This window comes from Brettanomyces bruxellensis, chromosome 9 (assembly GCF_011074885.1).
Source record: "Brettanomyces bruxellensis chromosome 9, complete sequence".
Classification (NCBI taxonomy): domain Eukaryota; kingdom Fungi; phylum Ascomycota; class Pichiomycetes; order Pichiales; family Pichiaceae; genus Brettanomyces; species Brettanomyces bruxellensis.
The window spans coordinates 2,388,230-2,408,426 of record NC_054690.1 but is presented as its reverse complement, the minus strand read 5'-3'; the positions used below and the strand labels follow the sequence as shown (position 1 = coordinate 2,408,426).

The 20,197-nt window shown below is 37.9% G+C and overlaps 7 protein-coding genes and 1 non-coding gene across 8 annotated transcripts; 4 read left to right on the top strand and 4 right to left on the bottom strand.

The window, feature by feature from the left end:
• Positions 1-215: 215 nt before the first annotated feature.
• BRETT_002861 (uncharacterized protein) lies at positions 216-962 on the bottom strand (the record flags this gene model as incomplete). The annotated part of the gene is made up of 1 exon (XM_041281380.1): positions 216-962. One exon carries the CDS (start codon positions 960-962, stop codon positions 216-218), a length of 747 nt encoding a protein of 248 aa, XP_041139171.1.
• A 625-nt stretch (positions 963-1,587) lies between these two features.
• BRETT_002860 lies at positions 1,588-1,659 on the bottom strand. Its single transcript has one exon. It is a non-coding gene; the product is annotated as a tRNA-Cys (tRNA).
• Positions 1,660-6,981: 5,322 nt separating this feature from the next.
• BRETT_002859 (uncharacterized protein) lies at positions 6,982-7,546 on the bottom strand (the record flags this gene model as incomplete). The annotated part of the gene is made up of 2 exons (XM_041281379.1): positions 6,982-7,259; positions 7,333-7,546. The coding sequence occupies 2 exons, from the start codon at positions 7,544-7,546 to the stop codon at positions 6,982-6,984; spliced, it is 492 nt and encodes a 163-aa protein (XP_041139170.1).
• A 3,313-nt stretch (positions 7,547-10,859) lies between these two features.
• On the top strand, positions 10,860-11,570 carry BRETT_002858 (uncharacterized protein; the record flags this gene model as incomplete). Its single annotated transcript, XM_041281378.1, has 1 exon — positions 10,860-11,570. The coding sequence occupies one exon, from the start codon at positions 10,860-10,862 to the stop codon at positions 11,568-11,570; it is 711 nt and encodes a 236-aa protein (XP_041139169.1).
• Positions 11,571-12,017: 447 nt separating this feature from the next.
• BRETT_002857 (uncharacterized protein) lies at positions 12,018-13,153 on the top strand (the record flags this gene model as incomplete). The annotated part of the gene is made up of 2 exons (XM_041281377.1): positions 12,018-12,173; positions 12,254-13,153. 2 exons carry the CDS (start codon positions 12,018-12,020, stop codon positions 13,151-13,153), a joined length of 1,056 nt encoding a protein of 351 aa, XP_041139168.1.
• A 1,599-nt stretch (positions 13,154-14,752) lies between these two features.
• Positions 14,753-15,709, top strand: CDC28 (Cyclin-dependent kinase catalytic subunit; the record flags this gene model as incomplete). The annotated part of the gene is made up of 1 exon (XM_041281376.1): positions 14,753-15,709. One exon carries the CDS (start codon positions 14,753-14,755, stop codon positions 15,707-15,709), a length of 957 nt encoding a protein of 318 aa, XP_041139167.1.
• Positions 15,710-16,204: 495 nt separating this feature from the next.
• On the bottom strand, positions 16,205-17,737 carry BRETT_002855 (uncharacterized protein; the record flags this gene model as incomplete). The annotated part of the gene is made up of 1 exon (XM_041281375.1): positions 16,205-17,737. One exon carries the CDS (start codon positions 17,735-17,737, stop codon positions 16,205-16,207), a length of 1,533 nt encoding a protein of 510 aa, XP_041139166.1.
• Positions 17,738-18,993: 1,256 nt separating this feature from the next.
• Positions 18,994-19,743, top strand: BRETT_002854 (uncharacterized protein; the record flags this gene model as incomplete). The annotated part of the gene is made up of 1 exon (XM_041281374.1): positions 18,994-19,743. The coding sequence occupies one exon, from the start codon at positions 18,994-18,996 to the stop codon at positions 19,741-19,743; it is 750 nt and encodes a 249-aa protein (XP_041139165.1).
• Positions 19,744-20,197: the final 454 nt, after the last annotated feature.

The window sequence follows — 20,197 nt, the reverse complement described above, 5'->3', positions numbered from 1 at the left end:
TTTCTTGAAAGTATATAATATACACCGTGATATATTATATTTCTGATTTTTAACTATACGCCTTCAAGCCTTTCTCTATCTACAGTTACCTACTTTTTTTAATTAACTTGATGGAATATAATTTAAATATAAATAAGAGAACCAACCATAAGATCAAACTTCCTTAGCAACAGGGAGAATATGGTACAAAAAATGGTCTAAACGATCATGTACTTTCAGTTCTTTCCGGGAGAAGTGTATCTTAAATATGGCTTAACCACCTTGAAACTACCAAACTTGGCTTTAGCGTCCTCGTTCGAAAGTGATGGTGGGATGATGACATCATCTCCCTTTTTCCAGTTCACGCCGGTAACAACATGCAACTTATCACCAACCTGTAACGAATCCACAACCCGCAAAACTTCGTCGGTATTTCTGCCAACGGAAGGTGGATACGTCATAATCAAGCGAACTGTTTTCTTGGGGTCAATAATAAAAACAGACCTAATAGTTGTAACGGGGCCCGAAGTAATCTTCTTAAAATTATCCTCCGTGAGCATATCGTACAAATATGCAACTTGCTTTGTGCTATCTGACACAATTGGGAAGTTGAATTTTTTTCCTCCCAAAGAGATATCTTCTATGTCTCCCACCCATTTCGAATGTCTCTCCAATGGATCAACGGAAAGGCCAAGCAATTTCACATTTCTTGCATCAAACTCTGGCTTCTTTGCTGCAAATGCACCCAATTCAGTCGTGCACACAGGTGTGAAATCGGCCGGATGTGAAAAAAGAATACCCCACGAGTCGCCAAGATAATTGTAAAAATTAAGCTTACCAACCGTAGAAGGGGCTTCGAAATTTGGTGCCTTCGATCCAATTCTGATTTTTGGCTGCTTGGCCGCATTAAATGAAAGTAATCGGATAGTGTTTATAGCCGGAACTTTCTTAACGGTTGTTCTGAGAATTGAGCATGCGAACATGTTGAGTATCTACTTTTCTGTTTATCCAATAACCCTATTTACAAATGAATTAATGATGCCAAAGTAATAACCAAATAAAAGAGAATCCAAATGAGGTTGACAAACTCAAACTGTAAATTTTACTACACTTCCGTATGTACATATATATATACTTATATTTTGAATTGTGCAAGGTCCCTAAAAAATTGTGGGACCTGGTAGTGCTTACAAAAAGTAATTAATAGGCCAGACATATTTTCAATAGTACACTATAAATATAATTGCTTCAATGTAATATTATTCTGTTTGCTCATCCATCGTGTATGGTTGTTATTTTTGTTTGTTAACAACTTCAATAGCATCTGGAGTCATAAACTTCTTTTACCGTAATATCCAAAAGAGTACTTTATTTCTATAGAATTGCCCTATTGCGATATTTCACGTGTAAATTGTTTCTTGCACGACCATACTCCTGGCCATTCATATCAGTCTGTTAATAGATTAAAGTTCGACATATCAGTTCTTGTAACCCTCCCATACAATCGTTCAATAAAAATGAAGGCAACCAATTTCCAAGCGGTACGTATGCACCTGAATCAAATACAGGCACCACGATTCCAGCTTTTCGGGTTAAAAAAAAAAAGTAAGCCCGTGCCCGGAATTGAACCGGGGACCCACAGATTTGCAATCTGATGCTCTACCACTGAGCTACACGTGCAAACACAATCTAGGATTGTGAGAATTACAATTTATACTATAAATTTTATCATATGAAATTTWATTTTTCTTCGTTTAATTTTTTTGTAAATTTATGGAGAATATTGTCGGAGTTAAGAGAGACCTTATGAGTTACTCCCGGGCTTTAGCTATCAAACTCCTTCTTTAATAGAACTAATAATGTCAGAGTATATAAATCCCGTGTGACATTTGTATCTACTTAATTGCTCACATATCTCTGTGCCGTAGCACTACCGAGCGCGCAGATGCCCAAGGTTATGAACGGGATTGGCCATATAGTTCGGATATAGAAAAGACTTCTGTTGCATAGAATGACCCTCATAACAAAATAGGGTCCTTATGAACACGTTTGTAATCCAGCGAGAACCCGAAGGTTACTCTTGGTTTCAGCTGAAGGTTCACTTCAAGATGGATTTCCTTATATGAATATGTATTGCAAATTACACAATAAAGTCGTCGTCTCTTCTAAGAGACACATAGTATATAAGGAAAAAGTAGTACATACATATAAGAGATATTTTTCCGCAGAAGTGGAATAGGTCATTCTCAGCCGAAAGTAGATTAGGGAGAAATTTATTTCACAGGAAAAATTTCCCCGCGAATTATTTCTTCTATCTGTCTGAACATTAATTTGATTCACATATTATAAATCAAATACCAGTTGAACCTTTATGCGTTATTAACATATGAAACATTATTATAACTCATAGGTTCCGACACGCTCCCTTGATTTGTAACATCTGAATAAGCATGTGCCTTAGTTTATCCATGACCTTGATAGTTATTGGTTTAGTAAGCAAATCAGCTAATTGGTTTTCTGTGCCAACATGCCTGATGACAAACTTCTTTCGATTAAATCTCTCTTCAAGACATTTAAGCCTGACTGCATATGGCTTTGCCTTCGGCGAAAAATTACCGAAGACTATTGTATCTATGGCAGACTTGTTGTCGACTAGTAACTCAGGACAATGAACCTTTCCTTGATAAGCAGAAATAAATTTCATCAAAGGATGGAACCATTCTAACTCATCAGTTAAGAAATTGATGGCTTGTAATTCAGCTTCGGTAGAAGACTTGCACACCAGTGGAGTGTAGTGACTTCTCCAATGAACTGGCGCATTAGCAAACATGATAAAATAACCATTCATCGATTGACGAGTAATTGGATCTTGCGCATAGTCACTATCCGAATAGCAAATTAGATGATTAAGCTTATCGGCGTCAGTGTTCTGATAAACAATTGTCCTGAATCTCGAAAAATAGAGATATCGAATTGTGTGAATCACCTGTTCTCTTACTAAATCATGTGGATAAGTAGAGAATCTTGCTAAATAATCAACTGCATAAGCAATGTCTGGTCGAGTCATAGTAGAGACATAAAGTAAACAACCAATCTTGCGTCTATAATCCGTAACTCTTTTATCCAATTCCTCTTGAGTTAATTTCAACGGGTGTTGATCCATATCAAAATAAAAGTTAGGACTCAACGGTGTAGCGCATTTTCGTGTCATCTCAATCTTCAGTTTCTCAACAAACTCTTCAATGTAAGAGGACTGACATAAACTAATTCTTCCAACACGACCATTTTTAAGTCTCTCCACCTTAAGATCTATACCTAAAAATCTTTGAACATATGTCTTTGGATCTTGTTCGATGATCTTTAATTCATAAGCTTTCTGTAAGTGCTTAGTGACCTTCTCAAGAATAGATTTGGTCGATGCACCTATAATAATATCATCCACAAATAGACCAACCACGCAATCTGTTTTTCCCTTGACATCTTTATGAATGTATGTGGAAGGAAATGGGCTCGAATATTCAAATCCAATCTTAGCCAAATATGCCTTGATTGTCTCGTGCCATAATTTTCCAGATTGCTTGAGACCATATAAGGCTTTGTTAAGCCTGTACACCACCCTCTTACCGGTTGATACATCGGAAGGTTTGACAGAACTATGATAGCCCTGTGGCTGATAGATGTACAATTCGGTATCAATTGGACTATTAAGATAAGCCGTTTTAACATCAAAACTGTGCCATGAACCAGTGTTGTGTAGCAATAAGAGCAAGAATGCTCCTCATGATCTCAGGTCGAAGTGTCGGGGAAAAAGTCAAGGTGTATGTTGACTCCTTCTGGTGGTCGCCGTGAGCAACGAGTCTCGCTTTGAACCGACCATCTGACTTGATGTTGAAGACCCAACCTGTGGAGACCGTCCGGCTCAAAATTCTAGGATCATCTGTAATAATAGGTTTGGGATCCCAGGTGCAATGTTTCCGATGAGAGTTAAACTCATCAGCAATTGCTGCTTTCCACTTTGCAGCTCCATCATTACTGCTTATCGCCTTCTTGTAGCTACTTGGTGTAACTGCCAGGTGAACATCACTTAGCAACACTTGGGTGACCTTGAGCTTCTTGTGTTTAACCGCATAACGCCAGCGGCCTTTTGCTTTCAGCCTAGATCTACCTGTGCCGATCGGTGGCACCGTGCTGTCATATCGGTCCAGATCGCCATCATCATGAAATTGACGTTTTCTAGTTAATGGTCGATTCAATGAACGCATATTACGACCTTGCCACGATGGTAAGCTATTCCCTTTAGAAGATGTAACTTCAGACTTTTTACCAGCCACGGAAGAAGACGTCTCACTGCTCGTTTTTCCGGAATCGAGTCTTGGAGGATGTGGGTAATCTTGAGGTGATTTATCTCCGTGTTTGGCTTGCTTGATTGAAGAGTTTGGCATCAGCTGACTGCCAGCGCTCTTGTCGTCTGATGTTATAGTGCGTGCGACTGAATGCTCCGTATGCTTTCGTTGTTCGATCCCTGCCTTAACAGGATCTGTACCCTTCGGCTTCTGATTGTCTTCAGTCCGTGCATCTAACTTGCATGTATCAGAAACTCCAACTTTCACATGCTTACCGAAGCTATCCGATGGATTTAAAGTTTGCAAAGAGTCCCCTGACTCCTTTGCAGTGGAAACAACAGTTGGTTTAAAATTTGCTCTACCATTGGTAGTAGTATTACCACCTTTAGTAGAGCGACCATTTGATTTATTCAACTTGTCGCTCTGTGCACCCTCGCGTCTTTTCCGAGAACGCTTTGGATGCTTAGCCCTACCAGCATTTTGGCTAACGAGCGACTTTCCGGGATTCTTCGCCTCGACCCTTACCTCGGGTGGAAGTTTCTTGTAGTGTATTCCGGAAGTCGAATGATCTCCTGGATCCAGGTCGAAAAGAGAAGTACCTTCTACATCCTTTCTTTCGTCTGGGGCCTGGTTAGTCTGAGGTTCATCATCAGACAGCTCACGTGAGTCGTCATCTGAGTAATCCTCAGGCTCGGAAGAAGAGTCTTGCATACTGACGTTGTCAGGGGTCCAGTCCGGGTCGTTGTCAGACTCATCCGTACTTAAATTTCCAGGATGATCCGTCGACTCGTGGAAAGACTGAGTATCTCCAGGTGAGGTATCAATGACAACGGTATCGTCTGTAACCTTAGGAGGTTCTGCTTCTATTTCCTCTTTAGCAAGGGAAGACGTAGTGAGCGCTCCAGCCCTTGAAATATTTTCTTTAGGGCGAGTGTCTATCAACTCATCTTCAGGGGTAGCAGGTCTCGTGTCGATACTTGAATCGATACGCGACGTCCTTTCGACAGCGGGTGACAATGTTAAATCATTTTCAACCTGATCGTCAGCAAGCAATGCTGCTTCGTCGCAACTTAATGGTGCTTCCTCTGTCTCTAGATCGGCAAATATTTGAAAACGCGGATCATAAAGTTCCATAAGAGGGTCATCATTCAAAGTTCGATGATTCAAGCAGTAATCCACATACAACATGGGCGTCTTGAGAAAACTCACGCTCCTTGAATAAACATGACTGCCAAATCGCAAATCTCCCGGAGTGTTTGGAACAAAGACATGAGAGCCAAAAGTGTTTGGATCAAATCCTAGATATATTCCTTCATTACCTCTAGTGTGAAGCTTGGGTAAGTAATCCGGAGGTTGAGTAACAACGCAATATTCGCCAAAAACATGTATATCCTTTTGCCTTCAATGGAGTCTTCACTCCCAGTGCCATTACTGGACTAGTGTCAATGCTCTTCTGGTAGAGGTGGTTGCGTATAAAGATAGAATATGACGCTGCCTCTTTCCAAAATGCGTTAGGAACTTTTCCAGCCTGTAACATAGCACGAGTGTCATTCATTATTGTCAAATTCAACCGTTCTGCAACACCGTTGGATGCCGACATGTATCCTGAGGTCGTATGATGTTCCACACCTTTTCGCTCAAGAAGTGTCTTCATTGCAGCGTTCAGGTATTCAGTGCCCTTATCAGAATAGAGTTTGTGCACTCTGTACCCTTGTTCGCTGAACTGATTTTCCACCCAATCCAAGTATTTGGCGACCGCCGCGGTAACATCATTCTTATGAGCCAGGAAGTAAATTGTAGTGAACTTCGTAAACTGGTCCTTGAAAGTAACAAAGTAACCTTGGTCGCCTTTCTTAGCGTGCAGATTGACAACACAAACATCTGTATAAACCATATCAAACGGTACTGGGCGCAAATAATAATCACGAGAATATTCGACTGCATCAGCACGTCTCGCTTTTGCCCGTAAGCATCTTGCGCAACCATGATCCGCTGTGTGCTTTAGCTCATTTTTCTCCTCCTTGGAAACAGAGATCGTTCCGTGAGAGATAGAGTCTCGAATCAGCTTTGTATTGGCATGTCCTAGTTTTAAATGTAAATTATTGATTGCCATTTGACCACCGCCAACAATGAATTGGTTGTAGTCGCCAGGAATATACCATAGCTTGTCGATTTGAATAAGCTGTATGCACTCTTCACCAACATTTAGAACCTTCGAATAACTTTGAGAAGTAGTTCCGAAGTCATGATGATAGATTTGAGTACTGCACTCTGGACATTTGTTTATATCGTCTTCTGAAAGAATAGTTGGGGCACCCTCGTAATAATAAGCATCAACTGAGAGTAAATTTCCAGTATAATTAAAGATCAACCTGCCTAGACCCTCTAGATTTTTCGTTGAATGATCGTAGGCTATTGATTGAATATTGTCGGATTCTGTAAGTGGTACAAAATCATGTAACCATTCCTTGTGCCCGGTAAGACTAATTCCCGCTCCTCCATCAATAAGTATAAGATTAGACGAAACTCGGTAAGTTCTTACCTGACATCGGAACACCTCCCAATAATTCAAGATCAGATATGACGTTGTGATTATTCAAGTTTGAAGTTGTGAACATTTTTCTTCTCGGGTGAGTCCTTCTTCGATTGACTCTGCCCTTTAGATTGACCGTGCTTCGAAGAATATTGCTTTTGTTTGTTGTGTGTTGCCGCTAGAGTCGGTCTGAGAATGGTAAAGACCCTTCAATAAGTATTTTGGGATCTGAACCTCCTCCCTGTTAGGGACACGTTGGATCTTGACCTCCTTAATGATCCACTCCTTAAATTCAGTTAGTGTAGTAACTTGATTGAGTTCGTTTCGATCGTTCTCGCACAACTTAACAACACCTGGTTTCAATGCCTCTAGGATATCATCATCATCGACTTTTGTAACCGTCGCTCTTAAATAGCATTAATAAAGTCATCGATTAGATTAAAGTAGTCCAAAAAGGGTTTGATATAATCTTCATACCGAAGTTTTGCAAGGGCCTTAAGATAAGACTGCTTGCTATGCTTAATAGTCGAGTGTCTCGGTCACGTAAAAGATTCAACATCTTTGCTGCGGATGGATACTTGCCGTGAGATTTCCTATAGTAATCTCTCAACATAACATAAACAGAGCCATCGTTTGTTTGTTTCAAAGTCTCGTTCGTGGAATAACTCCTCTTCGTCAGAGACGGAGTCATATTTCTGTTCTGCAAAGTTAGCACAGACCTGCTCATAACCATAGTCCTTTAGAGCACTTCTAAAGCTCACTTAAGTAGCGAATGAACACCATAGGACTACATTGTCCATCTTCGTCCCGCAAAAAATGAATAGCAGGGACAACACTTTCCTTAACCGTCTTTTCTGATTTTCTCAGGGTCAAGACGCTTAACAGCGAGATCCTGATGAATTCAACTTCAAAGTTTCATTAGTATTGGTTATAGCCCTAACAAGGCTACGAAGAAGTTCTGATGATTGAGAAGATTCGGTTGAATTGGAAGCTGAGTACATGTTGGTAAATTGAACAGTAGTGCCTGATAATATTTGCAAGTAGTTGAGAAGATTTTGCAATTGTAAATCTGTGAATTTTAGAGGTATTAGGCTAGATCTTAATCCTAGGTAGCACAAAAGTATTATGCAACTAAGAAAAATCCTCTGTCGACCTAAATTGACCAATGAGAAATTTTCCCACACGGTGCAATAAAACCGTATGAAAAATTTGTTAGTGAAAATTCCCTGGAAAGGGTTAATTCTCGCCGATCCGAAATGAAAGAGTATTTGAAAAACTAATAGTGTCGCGAACCACAATTCTTATGCAAAACTGAGTATCCTGTCTGTGACGCCATGTCAGAGTATATAAATCCCGTGTGACATTTGTATCTACTTAATTGCTCACATATCTCTGTGCCGTAGCACTACCGAGCGCGCAGATGCCCAAGGTTATGAACGGGATTGGCCATATAGTTCGGATATAGAAAAGACTTCTGTTGCATAGAATGACCCCCATAACAAAATAGGGTCCTTACGAACACGTTTGTAATCCAGCGAGAACCCGAAGGTTACTCTTGGTTTCAGCTGAAGGTTCACTTCAAGATGGATTTCCTTATATGAATATGTATTGCAAATTACACAATAAAGTCGTCGTCTCTTCTAAGAGACACATAGTATATAAGGAAAAAAGTAGTACATACATATAAGAGATATTTTTCCGCAGAAGTGGAATAGGTCATTCTCAGCCGAAAGTAGATTAGGGAGAAATTTATTTCACAGGAAAAATTTCCCCGCGAATTATTTCTTCTATCTGTCTGAACATTAATTTGATTCACATATTATAAATCAAATACCAGTTGAACCTTTATGCGTTATTAACATATGAAACATTATTATAACTCATAGGTTCCGACAAATAAGAACCTAGTAGTCGGGGAAATTCAGACAATTGTAAGGTCGGTTACCTAAGTGGGTGGATATAAATGTACCAAGTGGTCTGTGTGATAATGTTAATGCCTTTAACATTCTAACAATTGTGTATGTGTCACCATAGAAGAAAATGAATTTACTTTCTTTACTCTGTTACCATCAAAGTGGAGTCAAACTAGTTGTATTGCAAAATAGGCTATCGGGTCTCGTCCCTTTGTAGAAGAAACAAGTTATATAAAAAGAGGTAAAGTAAAGTAAAAATAAAAAGGAAAATAAAGTGAGGTAATCATACATAATATAAAAATGTCGGAACCTATGAGTTATAATAATGTTTGATATGTTAATAACGCGTAAAGGTTCAACTGTTAAAGTTAGTGTTACCGAGATTTATATATTGTTTCGATATTTATTGTAGTATGTAATAGATAGTATGTATAATGATAGACAAAAGGGAATATCTTCACTTTATATAGATGTGGTTCTCGTATTGATCAGATGATATAACAATACCATCTTCACTTACTTGAACTCCATTGTTCGAGAGCTACATTGTTTTGACATCAACTGGTATTTGATTTATAATATGTGAATCAAATTAATGTTCAGACAGATATGAGAAATAATTCGCGGGGAAATTTTTCCTGTGAAATAAATTTCTCCCTAATCTACTTTCGGCTGAGAATGACCTATTCCACTTCTGCGGAAAAATATCTCTTATATGTATGTACTACTTTTTCCTTATATACTATGTGTCTCTTAGAAGGGACGACGACTTTATTGTGTAATTTGCAATACATATTCATATAAGGAAATTCATCTTGAAGTCAACCTTCAGCTGAGACCAAGAGTAACCTTCGGGTTCTCGCTGGATTACAAACGTGTTCATAAGGACCCTATTTTGTTATGGGGGTCATTCTATGCAACAGAAGTCTTTTCTATATCCGAACTATATGGCCAATCTCGTTCATAACCTTGGGCATCTGCGCGCTCGGTAGTGCTACGGCACAGAGATATGTGAGCAATTAAGCAGATACAAATGTCACACGGGATTTATATACTCTGACAAAAAAAAAATATTTTAATTCTCAGAAACAGAATTATGATCGCGCATAATTATTTTTTCTGCTGATTCCCTAACAGACACAGTGGCATTTTATCCAGGATTGTCTCTAATAGATATTGTTCTAAATCTTCGTTATTTTAGAATAAGTTCAAATCTCAAAACAAATAAATCTAATGACATACAATAATAGATTACCTAATACTAGGTAATATTCTCATATGTCCGACAATATTATAAATCAAATACCAATTGAACCTACAGGAGCTATCAACATAGAACACATTATTATGACCCATGGGTTCCGATATCATTTTAGCATTCATCTTTCTGTTATTTTCCCTTAAATTCTTACTTCTTTACTTGTACCTTTTCTTTCTATAACCTTAAAGAATTCAATTAACTGCTTGCAACAATTTATCATAAAGTAGTCAATAACATAATTATAACTACGCAACAGCATATACTAAACCATAACTTTCTTATTACTCTAAATTGCTTTTAGATGCTTCTTTATTTCTGAAATCCTCGACGTACAAAGATAACTAGCTCTTTAAGAACTTTAATTTTTCATTTTTTATTTTTGTTACTTTTCCATTCTTTGTATTTATTTTCTTTCCACAGCATTTCAATAACTAAAATACTCAACTGGCTGACTAAGACTTTTGGAAAAAAAGCATAATTAATTTAGTGGTTGCAATTTGTTATTTCAAGTGCGTACACTTATAGTTGAATACAGTATATCAATGAGTACATTAGCTAATTACAATTATAAGGCTACGAAGTGTGCATATAAAAAAGACTAGCACAATTTAAATTGAAATTAGGAACAGGCACAGACATTTGGGGAGAAATTCTAAATCCTTAGAGACTAAACAGAGAATTACCAAGGAGGAAATTTATTTTGTATTAGTCTTCGAGCACAAAAAGTTTTTAAACTTTTTTTTCTTGGCTTACATACCATTCTACTTACTTTTAGGTTTTATTGTAATAAACAGTTTAATTCTTGCTATAATTATTTTTGCATTAGTTTAATGAGCGAACGATATCCAAATAGATGGAGAGAAAGAGGTAGAGGTGGACGTGGTCGTGAAGATTACAGGGACAATAGAAGGCAGGAATTCGACAGATCATACTCGACATATCCTACAGTAAGAGGTTCACGAGACGGTAGTTCAGAAAACTTAACAGGCTATAGAGATGATAACTGGGAAGGGGGAAAAATGAACGATCAGGATAGAGAGAAAGGAGTTCCAGCATTTGGTGATAGACGTTCTTGGAGAAGTGGAAACTATGATCGTTATGATTTTAAAGATAGGGGTGAAAGGCAGGAGAAGGGCGATGAAGCCCAGTCCGGAATAAGGCCATACATTTCACAACAGAGAAATTCTTACACAAGACGTGGAGGATATTACAGACCATCATATGGACAGCGTGGGATGAAGGGGTTTAATGACAATTATAGGAAGGGTGCGCCAATGAAGGAAGCGGTTGGAAATAAAACATCCATCAGGGGCTCAAACGAAAATCATTGGGTCACCAGGCTCAATTTGAAGGGGGAAATGAGAAAAGATATTTCCAGATTATTTGAAAGACTCGAAAGCATAAATAAATCATTACAGAAGGAATCATCAAGAAAGATAATTGCGGAGACCGAAGTCGAAAAGTACAACCGGTTTGCACAAAGTGAGAATTTGAAATGTCAGTTGATGGAGGAGAGACTTGAAGCTTTTGATTTAGCGTGATAGCTTAGGAAGTACCTAAGAATACAGAGATACTAATACTTGGTTTATGCTACTGATTCTGGGTGTTAAGTCAAGAAAAAAAGTGGAAATCAGCTGATCGTATTTCATTTTAGTTGGAACTATGTAATTTTAAAAAGGGATGTAATTTTGTTAATGATTGGAGAAGTATGACCAATAAAGAGCTTCCAGTTTTCAGTTAGTCTGTACCAAGTATACGTGAAAAAGTGGGGATATGGACTGTCTCGCCTCTTGCTTTGGCCGCGGGAGAAAATACCAAAATCAACAAAAAATATCGTTGAAAAAAAAAACGGAAACGTAACATTTTGACCACTTTTCTCTTTGAAAATGTGAAACTTGGCCTTCTCAGGACTGACAACAATATATTTTTCTAAACTTCCCCACTTTAAGTACAAATCACCGGACAAGCAAGGACAAAGTAACGAAACAATGTCGTGCATTTTTTCAGCACTTACAGGCCAACAAAGTGCTCTCGTTTCTGGCATTCTGTATTTGGCTCTCGCCGTGGGCTTTTTCAAGCTCACGTCAATTACATTGAGCTTTGCTTCTATGATCTTTGACTTGTATATTCTTCCACCTGTCAACGTATGTATAATACAAGAAATGGAGATGATTTTATTTGTTATGTCGAATGTTGCGTTATCATACTAACATTATAATTACAGTTTGTTAAATATGGTGCAAAGCAGGGCAATTGGGCAGTTGTTACGGGCGCTTCCGATGGAATTGGAAAGGAATATGCTTTTCAACTTGCAAAAAAAGGATTCAACGTTATTTTAATGGCAAGAACCCAGGCAAGATTGGAGGAAGTTGCTAAGGAGATAGAGGCAACATATTCGGTTGAGACCAGGGTTGTGGCCTTTGACGCTTCAAAGGATATACCAGAAAACTACGAGAAGATGAAAGAAGCTACAAAGGGATTATCTATCACAATTTTGGTGAATAATGTCGGACGCTCACATTCGATGCCAGTTCCATTTTTGGATACCGATGAAAAGGAGATGAATGATATTATGACTATCAACGACTTTGCCACACTTAAGATTACTAGGGCAGTTACCCCAGTAATTTTGGCAACAATTGCAGCCCAGAAAGGAACGAAGGGTCTTATTATTAACATGAGCTCTTTTGCAGGCCTCTTTCCATCACCTTTACTTGCTACATATACCGGTTCGAAATTCTTTCTCCAGGGTTGGTCGGCTGCTTTGGCAGGTGAGCTTGCAGAGAAAAACATTGATGTAGAATGTGTTCTATCATATTTAGTGGCATCCAAAATGTCAAAAGTTAGGCGCACCTCTGCTACCGTGCCAAGTCCAAAACAATTTGTGGCCTCAACTTTGAGAAATATTGGAAGAAGAGTCGGTGCTCAGGAGAGATTCGCTACGGTTACTCCTTACCCTTCACATGCTTTGATGCACTGGGTTGTTGCAAATACGGTTGGTGTTTTTTCTAAGTTTGCAAACTCGCTGAACTGCAAGATGCATAAGTCAATTAGAGTAAGAGCACTTAGAAAGGCCAAGAGAATTGCTGCTCAGAAGGCAAACGAGCAACATAAGCAAGATTGAGGGGCTAAAGCTATTATGTCAAGAGACAAAACTTATATTTAAATGAAATAAGATGTCGCTGCGGTAAACGCTAGACACTTCAAACAATTGTTCACTGCCGACTTGGTGCATAACTAAATTCAGTTTATTTTCATATACAGACAAAAACAACTCAGAATAACCGGGTTCTCAATACCGAGAATACCATTGTTATGACAGTAGTATGTAAAAAAAACCACAAATATATAAAGTGGAGATACTCTCTTTTGTGTTTACTGAACTATATAACTTGTCAGTTCTCATGTTGATATCATAATTTTGAAATTTAATATGAGAACCAACTATCTCTGGTTTTGTAAAACATGCATTTGCTTACATTAATAATGTGTTTTACCGAATAGTGCAACACAGTGTACATTATACAGAGCACAACAACTTCATCATTCAGAACAGTGCATACCATGCTTTATTGCCAACATAACAGTGTATATCGAACAGTATGAGTAATATTTTACATACACAAAACGTTAAACCATAATGAACTACTATGCATTTGACATATGCTAAATGCTAAATACGATTAAGCTCACTACAGTTTGGAGAATAATAATTTCAAATATAAAAAACTACTCTTAATACACCATCTTGTATAGAAAAACACCAATAGTATGCAATAGCGCTCATGAGCATTTAAAACGTGACACAGCAAAGAGGGTAAAGCTAAGCAAAACAAGAGCAAAGCAACAATCCAAGTTCAACATCAAAGTAACCTTTCCTGTAGGAAAATTGATTCAACCATCTATCATTGGTACATGGTAAAACAATTTATTAAAAGCTACCAGAAACAATTTCGATCAATGGGTAAATCATTCTTGATACACTTTACATAAAGCGTGCTTTCTAGAATTGTAATCTTGATCAAAATATGTGGATGATAATAAGAAGGAATTTTTAAAAATAAGTTGACTTAGCTTTTAGAAAGGTGAATATAAGCCGGTGGAAATAGCGTAAATCGACGTATTTGCAGGAGCCGTCCTTTTGACTTACGGATGTGGTCCGATATTTATCAAAATATACTTTTGTTGTAATATTTTAGTTAATTGGTAAGTGTGACGCCGATTACTTCATTAAGCTTTGGTATAACTAGTATTGAGCGTTTTTAAGGCTAAAAAAAGGAAACGTATAAAAGCAAAAGAACCAAGTAAGAATGTAAAATGAACATGCTTAAATACCTTTAATCCTTATGAGCGAGGTTTGCTTGGGCACAAACAAGGCAGGGCAGGTTTATGCAGACGTGACGACTATCGACAATTCTGTACTAGAAATTGGATATACATAAATTTATCCTTACTGGATTAATGCATCCCCTCTATTTTTTTTTTTTTTTTTGTTTATTTTCTTTTGACTTTAACAAGCAGATAGATACATTCTGCACGCGTACTGTTTGATCTGTTCCAAAAACATCAAAATATTTGCTAGAAAAATTGCCATGCATCATATTATTAACGCTAATTTTTGAAGTATAGAAACCAGGCAAGTTGTTGAATTTAAAGTTTGCAAAGGAAGGTGTAATAAAATTCGACGAACACTCTTTGCATACACATATCAATTTACTAGACTATGGGAGAATTAAATGACTTCGAGAAGCTAGAGAAGATTGGTGAAGGTACTTACGGTGTGGTTTATAAAGCGATAGATACAAGGCATAACAATCGTGTAGTTGCACTAAAGAAAATTCGCTTAGAGTCAGAGGATGAAGGAATCCCATCCACAACTATTCGAGAGATTTCCTTATTAAAAGAGTTGAAGGATGACAATATTGTTGGTCTATACGATATTGTCCATTCTAACTCGAATAAGATATACTTGGTGTTCGAGTATTTGGATATGGATTTAAAAAGATACATGGAATCGATTCCAGAGGGAGAAGGATTGGATTCAGCAATGATAAAGAAATTTATGTTACAGCTGATTAAAGGAATATATCATTGTCATGCTCACAGGGTTTTACATAGGGATCTGAAGCCTCAGAACCTATTGATCGATAAAGAAGGTAATTTAAAAGTGGCAGATTTTGGATTGGCTCGTGCTTTTGGTGTGCCTCTTCGTGCATACACGCACGAAGTTGTTACTCTTTGGTATAGAGCTCCAGAAGTGCTATTAGGAGGAAAGCAATACTCGACTGGAGTGGATATGTGGTCGATAGGATGCATATTTGCAGAAATGACCAACAGGAAGCCATTGTTTGCTGGCGATTCGGAAATTGATCAGATTTTCAAGATTTTCAAGATTATGGGAACACCAACAGAAGAGGTTTGGCCGGAGGTTACTTATCTGAGCGATTTCAAACCTACTTTTCCTAAGTGGAGAAAACAGGATCTCTCAAAAGTGGTTCCGTCTTTAGATAAAAATGGAATCGATCTGTTAGAACAATTGTTGACATACGATCCAGCAAACAGAATAAGCGCCAAAAGGGCACTGCTACATCCATATTTTCATGAAGATCTTCAGCAGCAGACATCAGACTACCATCAGCAATCCACTATGCAGGTTGATTCTTCTACAATTTATGCATAAATAAAGTATCAGCAATTCCGGATGTATATACATCTTCATCGTTTGTTCATTTTCATCACATCGTTTGATGCGTCTTCAATTGAAAATTCACCTCACTATGCTATGCCGTATGCCGAAATCAATGTTCTGTTTTACATATGCCGACTGAGATAGCTCTAACACAATGCTTTCTTTTTAATTACTCTACTCCACTGAACAAACACTCTGATTTAATCTATCGTATTTTATTATTATGGTAACTTTCTCTTAGGTAGATAATATAAAACAAGTAAGTGGAAAGCTCTAAAGATTGCGCCTGATCGAATGAACAGAAAAGACAAACAGGACACATATGCAAAAAGTAGCGAAATGATAAAGACGTGTATGGGTAACAAAAGTAGTAATGCAAGGTAGTAATAGTAGCAGCGCCGGAGGTGTGATCGGAATTCTGATCTGCATTCAGAATGTGACTAAATGGAAACCATAGCCCGAAATAGGAAATACAATCATGTAAGATTAATGATGAAGATGTGTTCCAGGGACTAAAGCAAATAAAACACTGAATGCAGCTGCAACCAAGCACAATGTGATCAAAACAAATAAAGAACGCTTTAAAAGGAGTTTCTTCACAAAAGGCTCCCTCATTCTAATCAATCCGCTGTGGGAGCTTCGACTTTCTGAAAAACCCAAGAAGCACAAAACAGGATCAATCTTATAGAAGGAACTGAAAAGGAAATAAGAGGCAAGAAAGAAGGGCAAAGTCACCACAGCACGCGTCTTTTTCGGCTGATAATCCAAAAATATGAGTGTATAACCTGTCCAAAATGCTGCGAAGGCACAAAGTATAGCCAAAAACATACGAATGACCGCGGAAACAGAAGTGACATTACACATTGCAACATCCCTAAGAAAGTTCGGATATGCTTCATGTTCCATGGCCTTAAACACATATTCTCTTGACTCATCAAAAACCTCCGGATCATCCCTTCCTTCAGTTTCCACTGCATATATAACTTGCTCTCTCATATCATCAGGAATTAGGACCCTCTTTTCGGATCCTTCAAGAAAATAAGTATTCAAAATGTTTTTGGAAGACTTCCGAAGTGTAGTTCTTGTAACAAAATGCGAGTCCTTTGAATTTTCCATATAATCCTCATCAATAAGAGCCTCCACTAGTTCAGGTCCAATTCTGGATGTTCTCTCATATGATTCTTGAAGTGATGTCGAGGAAGTACGCCCTGACACTTGTTGCTGCCGCAATACAGAAGGTGAGCGCCCTAATGATTTATCTCCTGAAGATGTAGGGGGAGTTTTTGAACGAGGACCAGCCGGTCCAGTCGCACCACTACTAGGTAACAGCGATCTCCTTTTAAGTTCTTCAATTTTCGCATTCACTATTGGATCACTGGACCTAACGGCAGCTTCACCTCTTAGAAATGAAGATAGTCGGTGAGCATCTCCTCCTTCTAACAAGTCATTCTTCATCAAAAGGTCAAGCAACATTGACGATGATGCGGAATCACGATTACTAGATGTTCCCGAGGACTCTCTTTTATGAGATTTCGCTATTGACGACTTGCTATTATGACGGGAGACAGTACTGCGCTTTAATTCCTCTCCTTCCTCTCTGGTTACATCTTTCAAATGCTCGCTCACTATTAAAGATTCCTTCAAACCCTTCACGTAAACCTTGCAAAGATTCATATGTTGTACTGTGTCAATCCAAAAATCCAAATAGTCGATTGATTTCTGTGTATCTCTCATATAAACGTAGAAGGACCACAAATCAACTGGACTCCTTGTTTTTTTGTTTAGAATCTCAAAAAGTGTCGGCCACCTGTTTAATGGTTTTATTGTCTTAATTGATGCTGTTTCATTCGACGTATAACCACTCTCTTGTGGGTTCAAAGTTTGCATTCCCATCTTTTCGTCGAAGGATTCAGACTTATTTAAACCGTCTAAGGAATCATAATATCCATTAAGATCAGAACGACCACTAATATTAGAGGAAGTCGTATTTCCAGCATCCGCTGCTTTACGTGTAGTCATGCCAGATGAGTTTAAAATAATGCTGCTTATTCTATAACCTTTTTTCTATCTCCTTCTATGGTTTGTTTACCTCTATCTCGGGAGAAAAGTTTTCGAGAACACTGCAAAAACGAAGGAATGAACAAGAGAACACAACCTAAAATACTGTGTAAAAAGAGTGATAGCAAATAGTATATATTGATGTATGTAAAAGAGTGAAAATCTAGGAAGAGATCGGTGTTCTGGGAATTGTTTAAAAGATATATAGTATCTTGCAGATTGTTCCCTACAAATGCCCCTAAAAATAAAAAAAAAAAACGCATCTCGACTTGTTTCTCGCTTAGGAAAGCATCAATTTTTTTCTGATTTTATTAATTCGGAACCTTTTGTTCAATTTCTCTTTTTTTTTTTTCAACGCATTAACGCGCCAGAATTACCTAATTTTTTTCACTGTTTACGTTCTCTTCAAAATTAAATATTCAGAATTTAGTGCTAATCAGGGTCAGTGATTGGTACTAGGTGATACATACTCAAAGAGAACCAATATTAGTGCATATACCATGTAAAATTGTATGGCGGACAGTATTTCTCTCATTTTTGAAGAACATTTATTTGGTTTCAGTAAGAAATTCTGAATAAAATCACAAGATATTCTTTCTGTGGAATGTGCGCATTTCATGCCAGAATGAGGTATGAGTGTGTCTCGCCCCTCACCCAATGGCTGGTTTCTTTGTACCTACGCTTTCGTCCTCTAGCGCTATTTTCGGGGAAAAAAAGAAAGAAATTAGACTAAAAAGGAAAGCTTCGACCTTTATAGACGCGACTGGAATGGCTTTACCTGACATTTTTCTCCTTTCGTCAATCGATCCATTATTGCAGTCACATTATGGTATGACAGAGGGGAGAATTTTATCCTCCTTAATTGAACTTCTGCAAAAAAATTTTAGATCAAACCGATAATGTACTGTCATAGTCCAATATACTTGAAACCAAATAAGGGTCTAACAATGATTCTTTTGAGTTGGAACTGATGTCAAAGTATTCGTAAATCCAAAATATGGTTTACGGATGTTATCCTCGTTTTGGATGAGAGCATTTTTACCGTGCGATCCTTTCCACATTAAGCGCCGAATCAAGGATTGCATATAAATAAAGACTCCTTTGTATTCTCTTCCTTCATTTGTATGCATCACTTGTTTATTAAAATTGAGAGCTGGAAATAACTTGGTTTAAGACAGTTATTTATTTGCACAACTACTTAACACTATAAATCAACAATGCCTATCGAGCTCATTCTTTCTCCCATCATGAGGCCAGTGGTGTTGGCAAAATCTTTGCTATTTGCACCACATCGTAGGTCATCTAGGTATATTCCTCATATAATACAACTTGATGAGGCAAACTGCTCAAGATATGCAATTAGGAGGAGATTCGGTACAGGATCCAAAATCTTTGATGTATACGATACGAAAGAAGAAGGATCTGGACCAAGCGGACCAACTGAACAATCAAAGTCACTTTTCTGGTTTGTAAGATCAAGAGCTGTCAAGGGTGCTTATAAAATGTACTCAAATGCAATCAGAGCCACAGGTCCAAATGCAGAAGATGAACCCTGTGCTACTTTAAGGGCAGGCTTGAGATCAAATGTTTTGCTCATCAGAGCACCCGAGGCTCCAGTGGCTGAACTTGGATGGCATGTGATCAGTCACCGAGTTGATGCTTTAGATGCGTACAGGATGTTCACTCTAGCAGATGGAGCTACCTACCAATGGACTACAAAAGGAAAATACTTAGAGAGGGTGAAGAATGTTGGTGAAAAAGAATCCGAGGTCAGAGAGAGAATCGGCCAGGTTGTACCAGCAGCTGCTTCTGGATTTGATCTTATTGTGGATGACACTAAGATTCCAAGGGAGATGGCATTGGCCTCTGCTTTATGCTCATTTATCGACCACTGGAATACAAACATTGACGTTGGTGGAATATACTATGCAAGACAGCCACGTCATGTCAGATGGAAAAGAGACTAGGCTTTATCTATTTCCGGCGTATCACTTTTTTTTTTCAACTCTTTCTGTCAGTTCATCCATTAATAAGATAACGAAACACCCCACTTTTTATATACGAGCTGTCTAAATATCTAAACACAACTTAAGTTCAGGAAAAATGTAAGCTAATAAAAGTTGGGGTTGATTCATTTATATATAATTCAGGGTTTCATCATTGCTCACGGAAGAATAGGAAACGGAGCGTGGTATTGCGAAAGTTCGTTTTCCCGAGGGTACAAATTCGTATTGTCGGCCATTGGAAAAATTGATAAAAAAAATAAGTTAGGTAATGCGTACTGCATTTTTTTTTACTCAAGAAATTTGTTTTTTCATTTTTATTCCCTTGACCTTCTCTTAAGCATATAGTTAATAAAAGAGTTTACATCATAATGTTTATATATTGGAATATTTCACCTTGACTCAATCCCCAAGATTC